Here is a 21,924-nt window from a genome sequence, read left to right on the forward strand (position 1 = left end):
GGAAAGGGGGGGGATAGGGCATCTGGAGGAGGGAGAATACAGAGGAAAGGGAAAGGGGGATAGGGCATCTGGAGGGAGGGAGAATACAGAGGAAAGGGAAAGGGGGATAGGGCATCTGGAGAGGGAGAATACAGAGGAAAGGGAAAGGGGGATAGGGCATCTGGAGGGAGGGAGAATACAGAGGAAAGGAAAGGGGGATAGGGCATCTGGAGAGGGAGAATACAGAGGAAAGGGAAAGGGGGATAGGGCATCTGGAGGGAGGGAGAATACAGAGGAAAGGGAAAGGGGGATAGGGCATCTGGAGAGAGGGAGAATACAGAGGAAAGGGAAAGGGGGATAGGGCATCTGGAGGGAGGGAGAATACAGAGGAAAGGGAAAGGGGGATAGGGCATCTGGAGAGAGGGAGAATACAGAGGAAAGGGAAAGGGGGATAGGGCATCTGGAGAGAGGGAGAATACAGAGGAAAGGAAAGGGGGATAGGGCATCTGGAGAGAGGGAGAATACAGAGGAAAGGGAAAGGGGGATAGGGCATCTGGAGGGAGAATACAGAGGAAAGGGAAAGGGGGATAGGGCATCTGGAGAGAGGGAGAATACAGAGGAAAGGGAAGGGGGATAGGGCATCTGGAGGGAGGGAGAATACAGAGGAAAGGGAAAGGGGGATAGGGCATCTGGAGAGAGGGAGAAAACAGAGGAAAGGGGGATAGGGCATCTGGAGAGAGGGAGAATACGGAGGAAAGGGAAAGGGGGATAGGGCATCTGGAGAGAGGGAGAATACAGAGGAAAGGGAAAGGGGGATAGGGCATCTGGAGAGAGGGAGAATACAGAGGAAAGGGAAAGGGGGATAGGCATCTGGAGAGAGGAGAATACAGAGGAAAGGGAAAGGGGGATAGGGCATCTGGAGAGAGGGAGAATACAGAGGAAAGGGAAAGGGGATAGGGCATCTGGAGGGAGGGAGAATACAGAGGAAAGGGAAAGGGGGATAGGGCATCTGGAGAGAGGGAGAATACAGAGGAAAGGGAAAGGGGATAGGGCATCTGGAGGGAGGGAGAATACAGAGGAAAGGGAAAGGGGGATAGGGCATCTGGAGAGGGAGAATACAGAGGAAAGGAAAGGGGGATAGGGCATCTGGAGGAGGAGAATACAGAGGAAAGGAAAGGGGATAGGGCATCTGGAGAGAGGGAGAATACAGAGGAAAGGGGGATAGGGCATCTGGAGAGAGGGAGAATACAGAGGAAAGGGAAAGGGGGATAGGGCATCTGGAGAGAGGGAGAATACAGAGGAAAGGGAAAGGGGATAGGGCATCTGGAGAGAGGGAGAATACAGAGGAAAGGGAAAGGGGGATAGGGCATCTGGAGAGAGGGAGAATACAGAGGAAAGGGAAAGGGGGATAGGGCATCTGGAGAGAGGGAGAATACAGAGGAAAGGGAAAGGGGGATAGGGCATCTGGAGGGAGGGAGAATACAGAGGAAAGGGAAAGGGGATAGGGCATCTGGAGAGAGGGAGAATACAGAGGAAAGGAAAGGGGATAGGGCATCTGGAGGAGGGAGAATACAGAGGAAAGGGAAAGGGGATAGGGCATCTGGAGAGGGAGAATACAGAGGAAAGGAAAGGGGGATAGGGCATCTGGAGGGAGGGAGAATACAGAGGAAAGGGAAAGGGGGATAGGGCATCTGGAGAGAGGAGAATACAGAGGAAAGGGGGATAGGGCATCTGGAGAGAGGGAGAATACGGAGGAAAGGGAAAGGGGGATAGGGCATCTGGAGAGAGGGAGAATACAGAGGAAAGGGAAAGGGGGATAGGGCATCTGGAGAGAGGGAGAATACAGAGGAAAGGGAAAGGGGGATAGGGCATCTGGAGAGAGGGAGAATACAGAGGAAAGGGAAAGGGGGATAGGGCATCTGGAGAGAGGGAGAATACAGAGGAAAGGGAAAGGGGATAGGGCATCTGGAGGGAGGGAGAATACAGAGGAAAGGGAAAGGGGGATAGGGCATCTGGAGAGGGATAATACAGAGGAAAGGGGGATAGGGCATCTGGAGAGAGGGAGAATACGGAGGAAAGGGAAAGGGGGATAGGGCATCTGGAGAGAGGGAGAATACAGAGGAAAGGGAAAGGGGGATAGGGCATCTGGAGAGAGGGAGAATACAGAGGAAAGGAAAGGGGGATAGGGCATCTGGAGAGAGGGAGAATACAGAGGAAAGGGAAAGGGGGATAGGGCATCTGGAGAGGGAGAATACAGAGGAAAGGAAAGGGGGATAGGGCATCTGGAGGGAGGGAGAATACAGAGGAAAGGGAAAGGGGGATAGGGCATCTGGAGAGAGGGAGAATACAGAGGAAAGGGGGATAGGGCATCTGGAGGAGGAGAATACAGAGGAAAGGGAAAGGGGGATAGGGCATCTGGAGAGAGGGAGAATACAGAGGAAAGGGAAAGGGGGATAGGGCATCTGGAGAGAGGGAGAATACAGAGGAAAGGGAAAGGGGGATAGGGCATCTGGAGGGAGAATACAGAGGAAAGGGAAAGGGGGATAGGGCATCTGGAGAGAGGGAGAATACAGAGGAAAGGGAAAGGGGGATAGGGCATCTGGAGAGAGGGAGAATACAGAGGAAAGGGAAAGGGGGATAGGGCATCTGGAGAGAGGGAGAATACAGAGGAAAGGGAAAGGGGGATAGGGCATCTGGAGGGAGGGAGAATATAGAGGAAAGGAAAGGGGGATAGGGCATCTGGAGAGGGAGAATACAGAGGAAAGGGAAAGGGGGATAGGGCATCTGGAGGGAGGGAGAATACAGAGGAAAGGGAAAGGGGGATAGGGCATCTGGAGAGAGGGAGAATACAGAGGAAAGGGGGATAGGGCATCTGGAGAGAGGGAGAATATGGAGGAAAGGGGGGGATAGGGCATCTGGAGAGAGGGAGAATACAGAGGAAAGGGAAAGGGGGATAGGGCATCTGGAGAGAGGGAGAATACAGAGGAAAGGGAAAGGGGGATAGGGCATCTGGAGAGAGGGAGAATACAGAGGAAAGGGAAAGGGGGATAGGGCATCTGAGAGAGGGAGAATACAGAGGAAAGGGAAAGGGGGATAGGGCATCTGGAGGGAGGGAGAATACAGAGGAAAGGGAAAGGGGGATAGGGCATCTGGAGAGAGGGAGAATACAGAGGAAAGGGAAAGGGGGATAGGGCATCTGGAGGGAGGGAGAATACAGAGGAAAGGGAAAGGGGGATAGGGCATCTGGAGAGGGAGAATACAGAGGAAAGGGAAAGGGGGATAGGGCATCTGGAGGGAGGGAGAATACAGAGGAAAGGGAAAGGGGGATAGGGCATCTGGAGAGAGGGAGAATACAGAGGAAAGGAAAGGGGGATAGGGCATCTGGAGGGAGGGAGAATACAGAGGAAAGGAAAGGGGATAGGGCATCTGGAGAGGGAGAATACAGAGGAAAGGGAAAGGGGGATAGGGCATCTGGAGGGAGGGAGAATACAGAGGAAAGGGAAAGGGGGATAGGGCATCTGGAGAGAGGGAGAATACAGAGGAAAGGAAAGGGGATAGGCATCTGGAGAGAGGGAGAATACGGAGGAAAGGAAAGGGGGATAGGGCATCTGGAGAGAGGGAGAATACAGAGGAAAGGGAAAGGGGGATAGGGCATCTGGAAGAGGGAGAATACAGAGGAAAGGAAAGGGGGATAGGGCATCTGGAGAGAGGGAGAATACAGAGGAGGAAAGGGAAAGGGGATAGGGCATCTGGAGAGGGAGAATACAGAGGAAAGGGAAAGGGGATAGGGCATCTGGAGGAGGGAGAATACAGGGCATCTGGAGAGAGGGAGAATACAGAGGAAAGGGGGATAGGGCATCTGGAGAGAGGGAGAATACAGAGGAAAGGGAAAGGGGGATAGGGCATCTGGAGAGAGGGAGAATACAGAGGAAAGGAAAGGGGATAGGGCATCTGGAGAGAGGGAGAATACAGAGGAAAGGGAAAGGGGATAGGGCATCTGGAGAGAGGAGAATACAGAGGAAAGGAAAGGGGGATAGGGCATCTGGAGAGAGGGAGAATACAGAGGAAAGGAAAGGGGGATAGGGCATCTGGAGAGAGGGAGAATACAGAGGAAAGGGAAAGGGGGATAGGGCATCTGGAGAGAGGGAGAATACAGAGGAAAGGAAAGGGGATAGGGCATCTGGAGAGAGGGAGAATACAGAGGAAAGGGAAAGGGGGATAGGGCATCTGGAGAGAGGGAGAATACAGAGGAAAGGGAAAGGGGGATAGGGCATCTGGAGAGAGGAGAACAGAGAGGAAAGGGGGATAGGGCATCTGGAGAGAGGAGAATACAGAGGAAAGGGAAAGGGGATAGGGCATCTGGAGAGGGAGAATACAGAGGAAAGGGAAAGGGGATAGGGCATCTGGAGAGAGGGAGAATACAGAGGAAAGGGAAAGGGGGATAGGGCATCTGAGAGAGGAGAATACAGAGGAAAGGAAAGGGGATAGGGCATCTGGAGAGAGGAGAATACAGAGGAAAGGAAAGGGGGATAGGGCATCTGGAGAGAGGGAGAATACAGAGGAAAGGGAAAGGGGGATAGGCATCTGGAGGAGGGAGAATACAGAGGAAAGGAAAGGGGGATAGGGCATCTGGAGAGAGGGAGAATACAGAGGAAAGGGAAAGGGGGATAGGGCATCTGGGAGAGGGAGAATACAGAGGAAAGGGAAAGGGGGGATAGGGCATCTGGAGAGAGGGAGAATACAGAGGAAAGGGAAAGGGGATAGGGCATCTGGAGAGAGGAGAATACAGAGGAAAGGGAAAAGGGGATAGGGCATCTGGAGAGAGGGAGAATACAGAGGAAAGGGAAAGGGGATAGGGCATCTGGAGAGAGGGAGAATACAGAGGAAAGGGAAAGGGGGATAGGGCATCTGGAGAGAGGAGAATACAGAGGAAAGGGAAAGGGGATAGGGCATCTGGAGAGAGGGAGAATACAGAGGAAAGGAAAGGGGATAGGGCATCTGGAGGGAGGGAGAATACAGAGGAAAGGGAAAGGGGGATAGGGCATCTGGAGAGGGAGGGAGAATACAGAGGAAAGGGGAAGGGCATCTGGAGGGGATAGGGCATCTGGAGGGGGAGGGAGGGAGAATACAGAGGAAAGGGAAAGGGGGATAGGGCATCTGGAGAGAGAGAATACAGGAGAATAGGGCAGAGGGAGAAACAGAGGAAAGGGAAAGGGGGATAGGGCATCTGGAGAGAGGGAGAATACAGAGGAAAGGAAAGGGGATAGGGCATCTGGAGAGAGGGAGAATACAGAGGAAAGGAAAGGGGGATAGGGCATCTGGAGAGAGGGAGAATACAGAGGAAAGGAAAGGGGGATAGGGCATCTGGAGAGAGGGAGAATACAGAGGAAAGGGAAAGGGGGATAGGGCATCTGGAGAGAGGGAGAATACAGAGGAAAGGAAAGGGGGATAGGGCATCTGGAGAGAGGGAGAATACAGAGGAAAGGAAAGGGGATAGGGCATCTGGAAAGGGGAGGGCATCTGGAGAGGGAGAATACAGAGGAAAGGAAAGGGATAGGGCATCAGAGGAGGGAGAATACAGAGGAAAGGAAAGGGGGATAGGGCATCTGGAGAGGGAGAATACAGAGGAAAGGGAAAGGGGGATAGGGCATCTGGAGAGAGGGAGAATACAGAGGAAAGGAAAGGGGATAGGGCATCTGGAGAGAGGGGAGACAGAGGAAAGGGAAGGGGGAGGAAGGGAATACAGAGGAAAGGGGGATAGGGCATCTGGAGAGGAGAATACAGAGGAAAGGGAAAGGGGATAGGGCATCTGGAGGAGGGAGAATACAGAGGAAAGGGGGATAGGGCATCTGGAGAGAGGGAGAATACAGAGGAAAGGGAAAGGGGATAGGGCATCTGGAGAGGGAGAATACAGAGGAAAGGGAAAGGGGATAGGGCAGGAGGGAGAATACAGAGGAAAGGAAAGGGGATAGGGCATCTGGAGAGAGGGAGAATACAGAGGAAAGGAAAGGGGGGATAGGGCATCTGGAGAGAGGGAGAATACAGAGGAAAGGGAAAGGGGGATAGGGCATCAGGAGGGAAAGGGGAGGGGGAGAATACAGAGGAAAGGGAAAGGGGGATAGGGCATCTGGAGAGGGAGAATACAGAGGAAAGGAAAGGGGATAGGGCATCTGGAGAGAGGGAGAATACAGAGGAAAGGGAAAGGGGATAGGGCATCTGGAGAGAGGGAGAATACAGAGGAAAGGAAAGGGGATAGGGCATCTGGAGAGAGGGAGAATACAGAGGAAAGGGAAAGGGGGATAGGGCATCTGGAGAGAGGGAGAATACAGAGGAAAGGGAAAGGGGGATAGGGCATCTGGAGAGAGGGAGAATACAGAGGAAAGGAAAGGGGGATAGGGCATCTGGAGAGAGGGAGAATACAGAGGAAAGGGAAAGGGGGATAGGGCATCTGGAGAGAGGGAGAATACAGAGGAAAGGGGGATAGGGCATCTGGAAGAGGGAGAATACAGAGGAAAGGGAAAGGGGGATAGGGCATCTGGAGAGAGGGAGAATACAGAGGAAAGGGAAAGGGGATAGGGCATCTGGAGAGAGGGAGAATACAGGAGGAAAGGAGAAGAGGAAAGGGGGATAGGGCATCTGGAGAGAGGGAGAATACAGAGGAAAGGAAAGGGGGATAGGGCATCTGGAGAGAGGGAGAATACAGAGGAAAGGAAAGGGGATAGGGCATCTGGAGAGAGGGAGAATACAGAGGAAAGGGGGGATAGGGCATCTGGAGAGAGGGAGAATACAGAGGAAAGGGAAAGGGGGATAGGGCATCTGGAGAGAGGGAGAATACAGAGGAAAGGGAAAGGGGGATAGGGCATCTGGAGAGAGGGAGAATACAGAGGAAAGGGAAAGGGGATAGGGCATCTGGAGAATACAGAGGAAAGGAAAGGGGGATAGGGCATCTGGAGAGAGGGAGAATACAGAGGAAAGGGAAAGGGGATAGGGCATCTGGAGAGAGGGAGAATACAGAGGAAAGGGAAAGGGGGATAGGGCATCTGGAGAGAGGGAGAATACGGAGGAAAGGGAAAGGGGGATAGGGCATCTGAGAGAGGGAGAATAAGAGGAAAGGGGGATAGGGCATCTGGAGAGAGGGAGAATATCAGAGGAAAGGGAAAGGGGGATAGGGCATCTGGAGAGAGGGAGAATACGGAGGAAAGGGAAAGGGGGATAGGGCATCTGGAGAGAGGGAGAATACAGAGGAAAGGGAAAGGGGGATAGGGCATCTGGAGAGAGGGAGAATACAGAGGAAAGGGAAAGGGGATAGGGCATCTGGAGGGAGGGAGAATACAGAGGAAAGGGAAAGAGGGATAGGGCATCTGGAGAGAGGGAGAATACAGAGGAAGGGGGATAGGGCATCTGGAGAGAGGGAGAATACAGAGGAAAGGGGGATAGGGCATCTGGAGAGAGGGAGAATACAGAGGAAAGGGAAAGGGGATAGGGCATCTGGAGAGCGGGAGAATACAGAGGAAAGGGAAAGGGGGATAGGGCATCTGGAGAGAGGGAGAATACAGAGGAAAGGGGAAAGGGGGATAGGGCATCTGGAGAGAGGGAGAATACAGAGGAAAGGGAAAGGGGGATAGGGCATCTGGAGAGAGGGAGAATACAGAGGAAAGGGAAAGGGGGATAGGGCATCTGGAGAGAGGGAGAATACGGAGGAAAGGGAAAGGGGGATAGGGCATCTGGAGAGAGGGAGAATACAGAGGAAAGGGAAAGGGGATAGGGCATCTGGAGAGAGGGAGAATACGGAGGAAAGGGAAAGGGGGATAGGGCATCTGGAGAGAGGGAGAATACGGAGGAAAGGGGGATAGGGCATCTGGAGAGAGGGAGAATACGGAGGAAAGGGAAAGGGGGATAGGGCATCTGGAGAGAGGGAGAATACAGAGGAAAGGGAAAGGGGGATAGGGCATCTGGAGAGAGGGAGAATACAGAGGAAAGGGAAAGGGGGATAGGGCATCTGGAGAGAGGGAGAATACAGAGGAAAGGGAAAGGGGGATAGGGCATCTGGAGAGAGGGAGAATACAGAGGAAAGGGAAAGGGGATAGGGCATCTGGAGAGAGGGAGAATACAGAGGAAAGGGAAAGGGGGATAGGGCATCTGGAGAGAGGGAGAATACAGAGGAAAGGGAAAGGGCATCTGGAGGGAGGGAGAATACAGAGGAAAGGGGGATAGGGCATCTGGAGAGAGGGAGAATACAGAGGAAAGGGAAAGGGGGATAGGGCATCTGGAGGGAGGGAGAATACAGAGGAAAGGGAAAGGGGATAGGGCATCTGGAGAGAGGGAGAATACAGAGGAAAGGGAAAGGGGGATAGGGCATCTGGAGAGAGGGAGAATACAGAGGAAAGGGGGATAGGGCATCTGGAGAGAGGGAGAATACAGAGGAAAGGGGGATAGGGCATCTGGAGGGAGGGAGAATACAGAGGAAAGGGAAAGGGGGATAGGGCATCTGGAGAGAGGGAGAATACAGAGGAAAGGGAAAGGGGGATAGGGCATCTGGAGGGAGGGAGAATACAGAGGAAAGGGACAGGGGGATAGGGCATCTGGAGAGGGAGAATACAGAGGAAAGGGAAAGGGGGATAGGGCATTTGGAGGGAGGGAGAATACAGAGGAAAGGGAAAGGGGGATAGGGCATCTGGAGAGAGGGAGAATACAGAGGAAAGGGGGATAGGGCATCTGGAGAGAGGGAGAATACAGAGGAAAGGGAAAGGGGGATAGGGCATCTGGAGAGCGGGAGAATACAGAGGAAAGGGAAAGGGGGATAGGGCATCTGGAGGGAGGGAGAATACAGAGGAAAGGGAAAGAGGGATAGGGCATCTGGAGAGAGGGAGAATACAGAGGAAAGGGGGATAGGGCATCTGGAGAGAGGGAGAATACAGAGGAAAGGGAAAGGGGGATAGGGCATCTGGAGAGCGGGAGAATACAGAGGAAAGGGAAAGGGGGATAGGGCATCTGGAGAGAGGGAGAATACAGAGGAAAGGGAAAGGGGGATAGGGCATCTGGAGAGAGGGAGAATACAGAGGAAAGGGAAAGGGGATAGGGCATCTGGAGAGAGGGAGAATACAGAGGAAAGGGGGATAGGGAATCTGGAGAGAGGGAGAATACAGAGGAAAGGGAAAGGGGGATAGGGCATCTGGAGAGAGGGAGAATACAGAGGAAAGGGAAAGGGGGATAGGGCATCTGGAGAGAGGGAGAATACAGAGGAAAGGGAAAGGGGGATAGGGCATCTGGAGAGAGGGAGAATACAGAGGAAAGGGAAAGGGGGATAGGGCATCTGGAGAGAGGGAGAATACAGAGGAAAGGGAAAGGGGGATAGGGCATCTGGAGAGAGGGAGAATACAGAGGAAAGGGAAAGGGGGATAGGGCATCTGGAGAGAGGGAGAATACAGAGGAAAGGGAAAGGGGGATAGGGCATCTGGAGAGAGGGAGAATACAGAGGAAAGGGAAAGGGCATCTGGAGGGAGGGAGAATACAGAGGAAAGGGGGATAGGGCATCTGGAGAGAGGGAGAATACAGAGGAAAGGGAAAGGGGGATAGGGCATCTGGAGGGAGGGAGAATACAGAGGAAAGGGAAAGGGGGATAGGGCATCTGGAGAGAGGGAGAATACAGAGGAAAGGGAAAGGGGGATAGGGCATCTGGAGAGAGGGAGAATACAGAGGAAAGGGGATAGGGCATCTGGAGAGAGGGAGAATACAGAGGAAAGGGGGATAGGGCATCTGGAGGGAGGGAGAATACAGAGGAAAGGGAAAGGGGGATAGGGCATCTGGAGAGAGGGAGAATACAGAGGAAAGGGAAAGGGGGATAGGGCATCTGGAGGGAGGGAGAATACAGAGGAAAGGGACAGGGGATAGGGCATCTGGAGAGGGAGAATACAGAGGAAAGGGAAAGGGGGATAGGGCATTTGGAGGGAGGGAGAATACAGAGGAAAGGGAAAGGGGGATAGGGCATCTGGAGAGAGGGAGAATACAGAGGAAAGGGGGATAGGGCATCTGGAGAGAGGGAGAATACAGAGGAAAGGGAAAGGGGGATAGGGCATCTGGAGAGTGGGAGAATACAGAGGAAAGGGAAAGGGGGATAGGGCATCTGGAGGGAGGGAGAATACAGAGGAAAGGGAAAGAGGGATAGGGCATCTGGAGAGAGGGAGAATACAGAGGAAAGGGGGATAGGGCATCTGGAGAGAGGGAGAATACAGAGGAAAGGGAAAGGGGGATAGGGCATCTGGAGAGCGGGAGAATACAGAGGAAAGGGAAAGGGGGATAGGGCATCTGGAGAGAGGGAGAATACAGAGGAAAGGGAAAGGGGATAGGGCATCTGGAGAGAGGGAGAATACAGAGGAAAGGGAAAGGGGGATAGGGCATCTGGAGAGAGGGAGAATACAGAGGAAAGGGGGATAGGGAATCTGGAGAGAGGGAGAATACAGAGGAAAGGGAAAGGGGGATAGGGCATCTGGAGAGAGGGAGAATACGGAGGAAAGGGAAAGGGGGATAGGGCATCTGGAGAGAGGGAGAATACAGAGGAAAGGGAAAGGGGGATAGGAAATCTGGAGAGAGGGAGAATACAGAGGAAAGGGAAAGGGGATAGGGCATCTGGAGGGAGGGAGAATACAGAGGAAAGGGAAAGAGGGATAGGGCATCTGGAGAGAGGGAGAATACAGAGGAAGGGGGATAGGGCATCTGGAGAGAGGGAGAATACAGAGGAAAGGGGGATAGGGCATCTGGAGAGAGGGAGAATACAGAGGAAAGGGAAGGGGGATAGGGCATCTGGAGAGCGGGAGAATACAGAGGAAAGGGAAAGGGGGATAGGGCATCTGGAGAGAGGGAGAATACAGAGGAAAGGGAAAGGGGGATAGGGCATCTGGAGAGAGGGAGAATACAGAGGAAAGGGAAAGGGGGATAGGGCATCTGGAGAGAGGGAGAATACAGAGGAACGGGAAAGGGGGATAGGGCATCTGGAGAGAGGGAGAATACGGAGGAAAGGGAAAGGGGGATAGGGCATCTGGAGAGAGGGAGAATACGGAGGAAAGGGAAAGGGGGATAGGGCATCTGGAGAGAGGGAAAGAAAGGGTGAGTGAGAAATGCTCCCTCTAATGGGGAATTATGGGCTGGTATTAAGACTCTACTGACAGGTTAGTCATTAACCTGACACTTACAGTAAGGAAAATCTCTAACTAAAACCACATGTGTATATCTGTGTAAAACAAACACACACACACACACACCCATATATGCTCTCATGCACACTCCTGGAACACAACACGGAGGTTAATATGTAACGGATTGTAATCTGGAGGGGGCCTAATAATTCAACAAAGCAAAGCCTGGCTGGGTAATCTGATCTGCACAGGCCTGGCTAGAAAACATACATTATGTTCTTGTTATTTCGTGCTTAAGTCTTCCTGTTGCATTCTTCTAGAACATGTTTCTGCTCACTTGAATGCACTTATTTCTGAGTTGGATGAAAACATCCTACTAACTGAAATGTAAATGAAAGCACAAGGAACATATGACAAGTAAGTAGGTTAGAGGAGAACAGACCCTTATTAGGCCGTCATTGTAAATAATAATTATGTTCTCAAAACGATTCACCTGGATAAATAAAAAAGGTACAAAAGTATTTTCCTCATTCTGATTTTCTCTACTTTTGCATATTTTTCATACTGAATGTTATCAGATCTTCCACCAAAACCTCATATTAGATAAAGGGAACCTGCGTTTACAAATAACAAAAAAAATTATACTTATTTTATATATTTAATGAACAAAGTGATGCAACACCCAATGCCCCTGTGTGAAAAAGTAATTGCCCCCTTACACTCAATAACTTGTTGTGCCACCTTGAACTGCAATGGCGTCCACTCTTTCATATCGCTGTGGAGGAAGTGACCCTGGATGATCATCAAGACTCTTGGAAGAATGTTATATAGACAATGAGTCAACAGTATAACTTCTTGGATGACATGGTTCCCATTATGGCTGGAGAAAACCAAACACTGCATTCCACAGTAAGAACCTCATACCAACGGTCAAGCGTGGTGGTGGTAGTGTGATGGTTTGAGGATGCTTTGCTGCCTCAGGACCTGGACGACTTGCCTTAATAGAAGGAACCATGAATTCTGCTCTGTATCAGAATATTCTACAGGAGAATGTTAGGCCATCCGTCTGAGTTGAAACTGAAGCTCAGCTGGGTCATGCAGCAAGACAATGATCCAAAACACACAATCAATTCTACATGACCGAACCCCAATTGAAACAAGCAGTTCATGCTTGAAAACGCACAAATGTCGCTGAGCTAAAGCAGTTCTGCATGGAAGAGTGTGACAAAACTCCTCCACAGTGACGTGAGAGACTGATCAACTACTACAGGAAGTGTTTGGTTGGAGTCATTGAAGCTAAAGGTGGCACAGCCAGTTATTGAGTGTAATGGATGTTGTTTAATTTATTTTATAAACTAAGTTATGTAAGAATGTAATTATTGTATTATTTGTTCACTCAGGTTCCCTTTATCTAATATTAGGTTTTGGTTGAAGATCTGATAACATTCAGTATCAAAAATATGCAAAAGTATAGAAAATTAGAATGCGAGAGAGAGAAAGAACAAGAGAGAATGAGAGAACAAGAGAGAATGAGAGAACAAGAGAGAATGAGAGAACAAGAGAGAATGAGAGAACAAGAGAGAATGAGAGAACAAGAGAGAATGAGAGAACAAGAGAGAATGAGAGAACAAGAGAGAATGAGAGAACAAGAGAGAATGAGAGAACAAGAGAGAATGAGAGAACAAGAGAGAATGAGAGAACAAGAGAGAATGAGAGAACAAGAGAGAATGAGAGAACAAGAGAGAATGAGAGAACAAGAGAGAATGAGAGAACAAGAGAGAATGAGAGAACAAGAGAGAATGGGAGAACAAGAGAGAATGAGAGAACAAGAGAGAATGAGAGAACAAGAGAGAATGAGAGAACAAGAGAGAATGGGAGAACAAGAGAGAAAGAACGAGAACGAGAATGAGAACGAGAGAACGAGAGAGAGAGAGAGAGAGAACAAGAGAGAATGAGAGAGAACAAGAACGAGAGAGAAAGAACAAGAGAGAAGGAGAGAGAAAGCGAGAGAACGAGAGAGAGAGAGAACGAGAGGGAACAAGAGAGAGAGAACGAGAGAGAGAGAACGAGAGGGAACAAGAGAGAGAGAGAAGAGAAGAGAGAGAGCGAGCTAGGTAACGGAACACGTTCCTCTCCTGGGAGTGTCCTAGAACCAGGTTAGAGAACATATCTCCCTTTAGGGAAGGCAGACATGTCAGGTTCAGGTTCCTGCAGTTATTTATGTGAACGGTGTGCCCTTCTCTTCAGGTGTATGTTTGCTGAGATAAGAACAGGAAACGCATTGGGAAAAGGCAGCTCAGGAAAAACATCAGGAACAGGATTGAGTTAAGACTACAGGAAAAACATCAGGAACAGGATTGAGTTAAGACTACAGGAAAAGTTATAGAAACAATCTATATAGAAAAACAAAACCACAGGAAAAACATCAGGAACAGGATTGAGTTAAGACTACAGTAAAAGTTATAGAAACAATCTATATAGAAAAACAAAACCACAGGAAAAACATCAGGAACAGGATTGAGTTAAGACTACAGGAAAAGTTATAGAAACAATCTATATAGAAAAACAAAACCACAGGAAAAACATCAGGAACAGGATTGAGTTAAGACTACAGTAAAAGTTATAGAAACAATCTATATAGAAAAACAAAACCACAGGAAAAACATCAGGAACAGGATTGAGTTAAGACTACAGGAAAAGTTATAGAAACAATCTATATAGAAAAACAAAACCACAGGAAAAACATCAGGAACAGGATTGAGTTAAGACTACAGGAAAAGTTATAGAAACAATCTATATAGAAAAACAAAACCACAGGAAAAACATCAGGAACAGGATTGAGTTAAGACTACAGGAAAAGTTATAGAAACAATCTATATAGAAAAACAAAACCACAGGAAAAACATCAGGAACAGGATTGAGTTAAGACTACAGGAAAAGTTATAGAAACAATCTATATAGAAAAACAAAACCACAGGAAAAACATCAGGAACAGGATTGAGTTAAGACTACAGGAAAAGTTATAGAAACAATCTATATAGAAAAACAAAACCACAGGAAAAACATCAGGAACAGGATTGAGTTAAGACTACAGGAAAAGTTATAGAAACAATCTATATAGAAAAACAAAACCACAGGAAAAACATCAGGAACAGGATTGAGTTAAGACTACAGGAAAAGTTATAGAAACAATCTATATAGAAAAACAAAACCACAGGAAAAACATCAGGAACAGGATTGAGTTAAGACTACAGGAAAAGTTATAGAAACAATCTATATAGAAAAACAAAACCACAGGAAAAACATCAGGAACAGGATTGAGTTAAGACTACAGGAAAAGTTATAGAAACAATCTATATAGAAAAACAAAACCACAGGAAAAACATCAGGAACAGGATTGAGTTAAGACTACAGGAAAAGTTATAGAAACAATCTATATAGAAAAACAAAACCACAGGAAAAACATCAGGAACAGGATTGAGTTAAGACTACAGGAAAAGTTATAGAAACAATCTATATAGAAAAACAAAACCACAGGAAAAACATCAGGAACAGGATTGAGTTAAGACTACAGGAAAAGTTATAGAAACAATCTATATAGAAAAACAAAACCACAGGAAAAACATCAGGAACAGGATTGAGTTAAGACTACAGGAAAAGTTATAGAAACAATCTATATAGAAAAACAAAACCACAGGAAAAACGTGTCAGGAAAAACCTTTAGGAAAGCGATAGAAAGCTTTAGACAGCTTAGGTGCAGTGCAGCATTCCGAGAGGACTGGGAAAACACTGGGATAGTTAAAGAATTCCCACCGTTAACGGCAGAGCATAGGGGAACTAATGATAACACTGAAAAGTTAAAAACAGATTACTCATCATTTGTATCTAGACTGGAAAGTCAAACTGGTCAATATTGTTTCTTTCTTTCATTCTTCCTGCTTGTTTTCTTTTATCTCATTCATTTTATTGTTTTAAATACACTTTCATTCAAGTTTTTTTGGGGATTTAATAATATGTGTTTTTATAGTGGGCAGATCTCCAATTCCAGCCCGAACCAACATTCCAGACTGCCTCCATTCCAGAAGAGAAAACAACAGGACAGTAAACTGGGTTCACATGTTAAACTGGGTTCACACATTCCAAAATCTTCCAACATAACAACACAACATTTCACCATAAAGAAACCATCAAACCACAACCACACATACAGCCAGGGATACAACCTAATGGCCCCCAGACACCAGACTACAGACAACAGACAAACAATGATAAATGACAGGATAATGAAAAGCTAATATGATGGTGGGACTGAGAGGGTCATTTAAGACAATGTGTTACTGGCTAGTCACATGATGTTAAAGAGATATAAAGTGATGTGACAACAATTATTACATTATTATGTGTTGTGTAATGTTGGTCAACATCTTTGTATAATAGATCATTTGAAGGTTTTATAGAGATGTATTGAACTGTGTGAGCCAAGGATTTGGGGGGGATTTTTGGACTTAAAGAGAGACACACGTAGACATAAGGGACACACACACACACACATCCTCTTACCTGCATGGTGTGAAAGCTGCGTGTCTTTTCGAAGTGGAACTCTATGTCAACGCTGCCCTGCCCCAGAGCCTCTCTGCTCCAGCCCAGGTAGTCATACCCCGGCCACACCCTCAGCTCCTTGGTCTCTGTGAAGTCATTCCCTCCTAACACACCGTCAAACAGCTGGCCCAGGCCTCCGAACTGAACCCTAAACTCATACATACAGTACACACACTATTACACCGTTATACATGTACTGTACACATGCCAAGGCATACACAGTCATACATTGTACATGTGACACGCAGAGACATGCACACACCCACATCCAGACATATACAGAAGTACACACACACACACACACACAAACCCCCGTGTCTCAGCTTTCACACACACAGACACACACACAGTATATAGGTCTGGGTTGCGTCAAAACCGTTAGCTCACCCGCTATGAAAACAGTTGTGCCCCATTAAAAAGGTATATGTGAATATAACCTCCCTACTTCTCCTCCATCCCTGGACAATACAGTCTGGAAACAGAGTACAACTCCCTCAGCAAATAAAGTCTGACTCCAGATCATTTCATTCTTATTCGATTAGATGGACAGAGAAAATAAACATTGGGTAGAGGAGTTGTTTCGTGTGTGTGTGTATGACAGACTAAAGCCATTTGGCTGACTGAAGGATCACTAAGGCCCTGTTCACTACTAACAGATGGGATGAGTCCAGGAGCAGAGCAGCACCGGAGGGGGTCTGCAGGGGGGTCTGCAGGCCATGTTTCAGCTAGCTACTGGTTCCTTTATATACTCAACCATATTTTACCAGGTAGGTTGGCTGAGAACACATTGTCTTTTACAGCGACAACCTGGGGAAAAGTTGCATTTGTGTGTGAACCAACTAAAGCCAACGGAGGATGAAGACCAATCTCAAGTAGCCAGCCAATACCCACAGAGCTGAGAGAGGAGGATGATGCTTACCCTGACTCTATGCTGCCATCGTAGGTGGAATCGTTGAGGTACACAGGTGAGCCAGACAGGTGCATCACATGACCCACTGGAGCTGTGTACATCAACAGGCCATCTGAGAGAGAGAGTCAGACAGACAGAGAGTCAGACAGACAGACAGAGAGTCAGAGAGTCAGAGAGTCAGAGAGTCAGACAGACAGACAGACAGACAGACAGACAGACAGACAGACAGACAGACAGACAGACAGACAGACAGACAGACAGACAGAGAGTCAGACAGACAGACAGACAGAGAGTCAGACAGACAGACAGACAGAGAGTCAGACAGACAGACAGACAGAGAGTCAGACAGACAGACAGACAGACAGAGAGTCAGACAGACAGACAGACAGACAGAGAGTCAGACAGACAGACAGACAGAGAGTCAGACAGACACAGACAGACACAGACAGACAGAGACAGGCAGAGACACAGACAGACAGACAGACAGACAGACAGACAGACAGACAGACAGACAGACAGACAGACAGACAGACAGACAGACAGACAGACAGACAGAGAGTCAGAGAGTCAGAGAGTCAGAGAGTCAGAGAGTCAGAGTCAGACAGAGAGTCAGAGAGTCAGACAGACAGACAGACAGACAGACAGACAGACAGACAGACAGACAGACAGACAGACAGACAGTCAGACAGTCAGACAGTCAGACAGACAGTCAGACAGAGAGTCAGAGAGTCAGACAGACAGAGAGTCAGACAGACAGACAGAGAGTCAGACAGACAGACAGACAGTCAGACAGACAGTCAGACAGACAGACAGTCAGACAGAGAGTCAGACAGAGAGTCAGACAGACAGACAGAGAGTCAGACAGACAGACAGACAGAGAGTCAGACAGACAGACAGACAGACAGAGAGTCAGACAGACAGACAGACAGACAGACAGACAGACAGACAGACAGACAGACAGACAGACAGACAGACAGACAGACAGAGAGTCAGACAGACAGACAGACAGACAGACAGACAGACAGACAGACAGACAGACAGACAGACAGACAGACAGAGAGTCAGACAGTCAGACAGAGAGTCAGAGTCAGACAGAGAGTCAGACAGACAGACAGACAGACAGACAGACAGACAGAGAGACAGACAGAGAGTCAGACAGACAGAGAGTCAGACAGACAGACAGACAGACAGACAGACAGACAGACAGACGGACAGAAGGACAGACAGGCAGAGAGTCAGACAGACAGACAGACAGAGAGTCAGACAGTCAGACAGTCAGACAGTCAGACAGACAGACAGACAGACAGTCAGACAGACAGTCAGACAGAGAGTCAGACAGACAGACAGACAGAGAGTCAGACAGACAGAGAGTCAGAGAGTCAGACAGACAGACAGACAGACAGAGTCAGACAGACAGACAGACAGACAGACAGACAGACAGACAGACAGACAGACAGACAGACAGACAGACAGAGAGTCAGACAGAGAGTCAGACAGAGAGTCAGACAGAGAGTCAGACAGACAGACAGACAGACAGACAGACAGACAGACAGAGAGTCAGACAGACAGAGAGTCAGACAGACAGACAGACAGACAGACAGACAGACAGACAGACAGACAGAGAGAGAGTCAGACAGACAGAGAGTCAGACAGACAGACAGAGAGTCAGACAGACAGACAGACAGAGAGAGAGTCAGACAGACAGAGAGTCAGACAGACAGACAGACAGACAGACAGACAGACAGACAGACAGACAGACAGACAGAGAGAGAGTCAGACAGACAGAGAGTCAGACAGACAGAGAGTCAGACAGACAGACAGAGAGAGAGTCAGACAGACAGAGAGTCAGACAGACAGAGAGTCAGACAGACAGACAGAGAGTCAGACAGACAGACAGAGAGTCAGACAGACAGACAGAGAGTCAGACAGACAGACAGTCAGACAGACAGAGAGTCAGACAGAGAGTCAGACAGAGAGTCAGACAGAGAGTCAGACAGAGAGTCAGACAGACAGACAGACAGACAGACAGACAGACAGACAGACAGACAGACAGACAGACAGACAGACAGACAGACAGACAGACAGACAGACAGACAGACAGACAGACAGACAGACAGACAGACAGAGGAGATGAAGTATATAGAGAGAGACTACATTAATAATATACACTTTAATAAGATACAACATACATCATCTTTACCATCGCCTGGTCAGCTACACATGAACTACATACGTTGGTTAAGCCTGTGTTCAGGAGATGAGAAACACACAGGCAGAGCAGACATCTCTCCAGTGAAACATTAGACCCTCTCTCCCCCCAGTCAGCCTGTATGGCTAATCAGCATGTTCTCCTAACACTGGTCTGAAGTCAGAGCTCACATCCATAATAAACACAGCATTCACAGAAGGAGGGAGTGTGTGCGTGTGTGTTTGTGTGCGTATGTATGTGCGTGTCTGTACATGTGTGTCAGTGTGTGTGGGGGACATGGGCTCAGTCCCATTGGGGTCTTGCACAATAAACAAACCACATAGCATACCCGTTCCCCGCCACAATGTAAAACGTGATGATGGAACAGGAATGTGTGCTGAGAAATGTGTCTGCCATTTCTGTGAATCTGCATGTTATAGTGTTAGTGGTTCCAGAGACAGAAACCTCTCTAACAGACAATAATTCCAGGAAGATAGTCAGTCTATCCCCAGAGAGACACAGAGGTTGAGTCTTAAATGACACCCTATTCCCTATACAGTGCACTACCTTTGACCAGAGCCCTGTTCAAGGAATAGCTAGTGCCATTTGGGATGCATCCAGATGCAGCGGCCCCAGGCATTAAGGCTCAGCACTAGGCTTGATTTACAGCCAGTCAGCCAGCCATTGTGTGAAGGGAGGAGGACAGAGAGGAGACGTGACCCACCCATAAACACAGTGTAATTCACTGGTGCTCTGTGAGCACGGAACATACCATCTATCATCCTCTGTGCTGTAGTGTCACTTATCTGTGGTAAAACTGGATGGTTTTATCTCCGGCCAAACCAGACAGTAAATTAAAAGTCATGGTGAGTGAATCCTATGACCATATCTGCAGAAATATGTGCTTGAAGACACATAATCAGCCTTATTTCTCAAATCTAGAAAACAGACTGTAAATTCAAGGCGACACACACACGCATCTAAGGATGGTGAAGTCGTTGGTCATCCCCCTAAGTGTCTGGAGTGCAGACAGCAGAGATATGAGTAGACACAGAGTGATGTCTGCTATGCTGTGATCTTCCAAAGGCCTTCTTTTCAGTGTCTGTCTGTATCCACTTTACACTCTTAGAAAAAAAGGTTCTGGATAGAACCAAAAAGAGTTCAGAACACCCTCGTGGGTCCACCTAAGGACATCGTCTCCCACACATCCATTTATGCATCCTCACAGACAGACAGACAGACAGACAGACTCACCGTTCCACAGACAGCCATAGAGCTCCACTCGTAGACAGACGCTCATGACCCGGTCTGCCAGGGGGTAGAAGCGGACATAACGGGCAACAATGGGTGGACCCAGGTCCTTCAGAACCACATCATAGGTGTTCTCATTCCCAGACACCACCTGGGGGGTGAGAGGGGGGGGGGGGCAGTCAAGAGTAGCATGGAGACCCATTGAATAACCATGAATAGCATTATTAAGCATTTAGATGTGAAAAAGCAACACGGACATAATGGAATACAGAAATGGTAGTGAATGAATGATACATAAAAGAGCTTTAGGAAACTAGTGAGATTCAAGGATGCTGAGTGGGTGGCTGAATAAAAGGTTTGTATAAGACACAAATAATGGAATGAGTCAGAGAAGCAGAGCCAAGGGGAAAGAGATACATTAGATAGATAAAACACACACACACACACACACTTGTCTTTACCTCCTGCCCCCAGCGGTCCTTCCAGGTGATCCAGGTGCGTCCGTCTCGGGAATAACGGAGCCGGTAGCTGCGGGCAAACTCCCGGCCGTGCCCGTCGGCATGGCGACCCTGGGTACCCACCAGAGCCAGGAAGTGCAGCGAGCGCAGGTCCACCTGGATGAGAAAGAACAAGACGTCTTTAGCCACTGATCTAAGGTCAGTTGTAATGTAGTGCTCTGACCCTCAGCCCATCCTGACCCTCTACCTCCAACACAGGGAAACTAGGGAACTTCTACCTTGATTAAATTAAACACAAACTAGAACCCAATGAAATGTGAGTATTGGCAGGATGAATCCACCTCTCGCCAATGGAAACAGAGAATCCTTCACATATAGTATGTGGTTGTAGCCCATGTCTGACCTGGAGGTACTCTGAAGCACTGGGGAACACTGCTCCTGCAGGACACCACGCACCATCTCCCTCTCCTGTACTCAACCTGGGGGAGGGGGGGGGGGGATTATTCAATGAATTATACATTTATGGATCCCATAATGAGATCAATCTGGATAGAATATAACTTTGTCATCCAAACTATCCAAACCACAAATACTTCTTACAGAGACCACAATATCCATCACCACAAACAGACCACAGTACAACCACTTAGTCACTGGCAATAGGATCAATTCACATGGAGAACTGGTCCACATGAAGCAATCCAAACCTGGACCATATACAGACCAGCCCTAACACCCAGACACATATCTTCTTGTCAACTTCGTTGAATTGAATGATAATAAAGTTATACTACAGTTGATCGCGATCCCACTGAGGTCAACCTACCATTCACAACACTAGGTCATTGACACTGATGGAGGGAGGCAATGGGAGATAGTTGGGGATAGAGCCAGACCAGGCCTCACTGCATCATACAGTACATCAGATACGAGGGAGGGATGGATAGATGAAGGGAGAGAGAGAGGCAAACCAGGCCTCTCCATCCTACATCAGCCAAAATGATTCATATGAAAGATCACTGACGTGCAAAAGGAGACAAACTGTCCAAGTCCTCCCCCCCCCTCTATTCCCCCCTCCATCACCCTATACCCTCTCTCACTCTCAGACCAGCCAAGTCCTCTACCCCCCCTCTATTCCCCCTCCATCACCCTATACCCTCTTTCTCACTCTCAGACCAGCCAAGTCCTCTACCCCCCCCTCTATTCCCCCTCCATCACCCTATACCCTCTTTCTCACTCTCAGACCAGCCAAGTCCTCTACCTCCCCCTCTATTCCCCCTCCATCACCCTATACCCTCTCTCACTCTCAGACCAGCCAAGTCCTCTACCCCCTCTATTCCCCCTCCATCACCCTATACCCTCTTTCTCACTCTCAGACCAGCCAAGTCCTCTACCCCCCCTCTATTC

General features: G+C 48.6%; 1 protein-coding gene across 5 annotated transcripts in view; it reads right to left on the reverse strand.

Moving 5' to 3' along the window:
* Nucleotides 1-21,924, reverse strand: part of LOC123997884 (epithelial discoidin domain-containing receptor 1-like) — an 87,501-nt gene that overhangs the window by 24,575 nt on the left and 41,002 nt on the right. For all 5 annotated transcript variants that reach the window (XM_046302545.1, XM_046302543.1, XM_046302544.1 and 2 more), the window contains exons 4-8: nt 20,921-20,996; nt 20,521-20,673; nt 20,063-20,210; nt 16,630-16,732; nt 15,672-15,858 (exon numbers count right to left, since the gene is read on the reverse strand). In XM_046302545.1, the coding sequence (XP_046158501.1) occupies nt 15,672-15,858; nt 16,630-16,732; nt 20,063-20,210; nt 20,521-20,673; nt 20,921-20,996 (667 nt within the window). The remainder of the gene's footprint in view (nt 1-15,671; nt 15,859-16,629; nt 16,733-20,062; nt 20,211-20,520; nt 20,674-20,920; nt 20,997-21,924) is intronic.

This window comes from Oncorhynchus gorbuscha, linkage group LG15, assembly GCF_021184085.1.
Source record: "Oncorhynchus gorbuscha isolate QuinsamMale2020 ecotype Even-year linkage group LG15, OgorEven_v1.0, whole genome shotgun sequence".
Taxonomy (NCBI): Eukaryota; Metazoa; Chordata; class Actinopteri; order Salmoniformes; family Salmonidae; genus Oncorhynchus; species Oncorhynchus gorbuscha.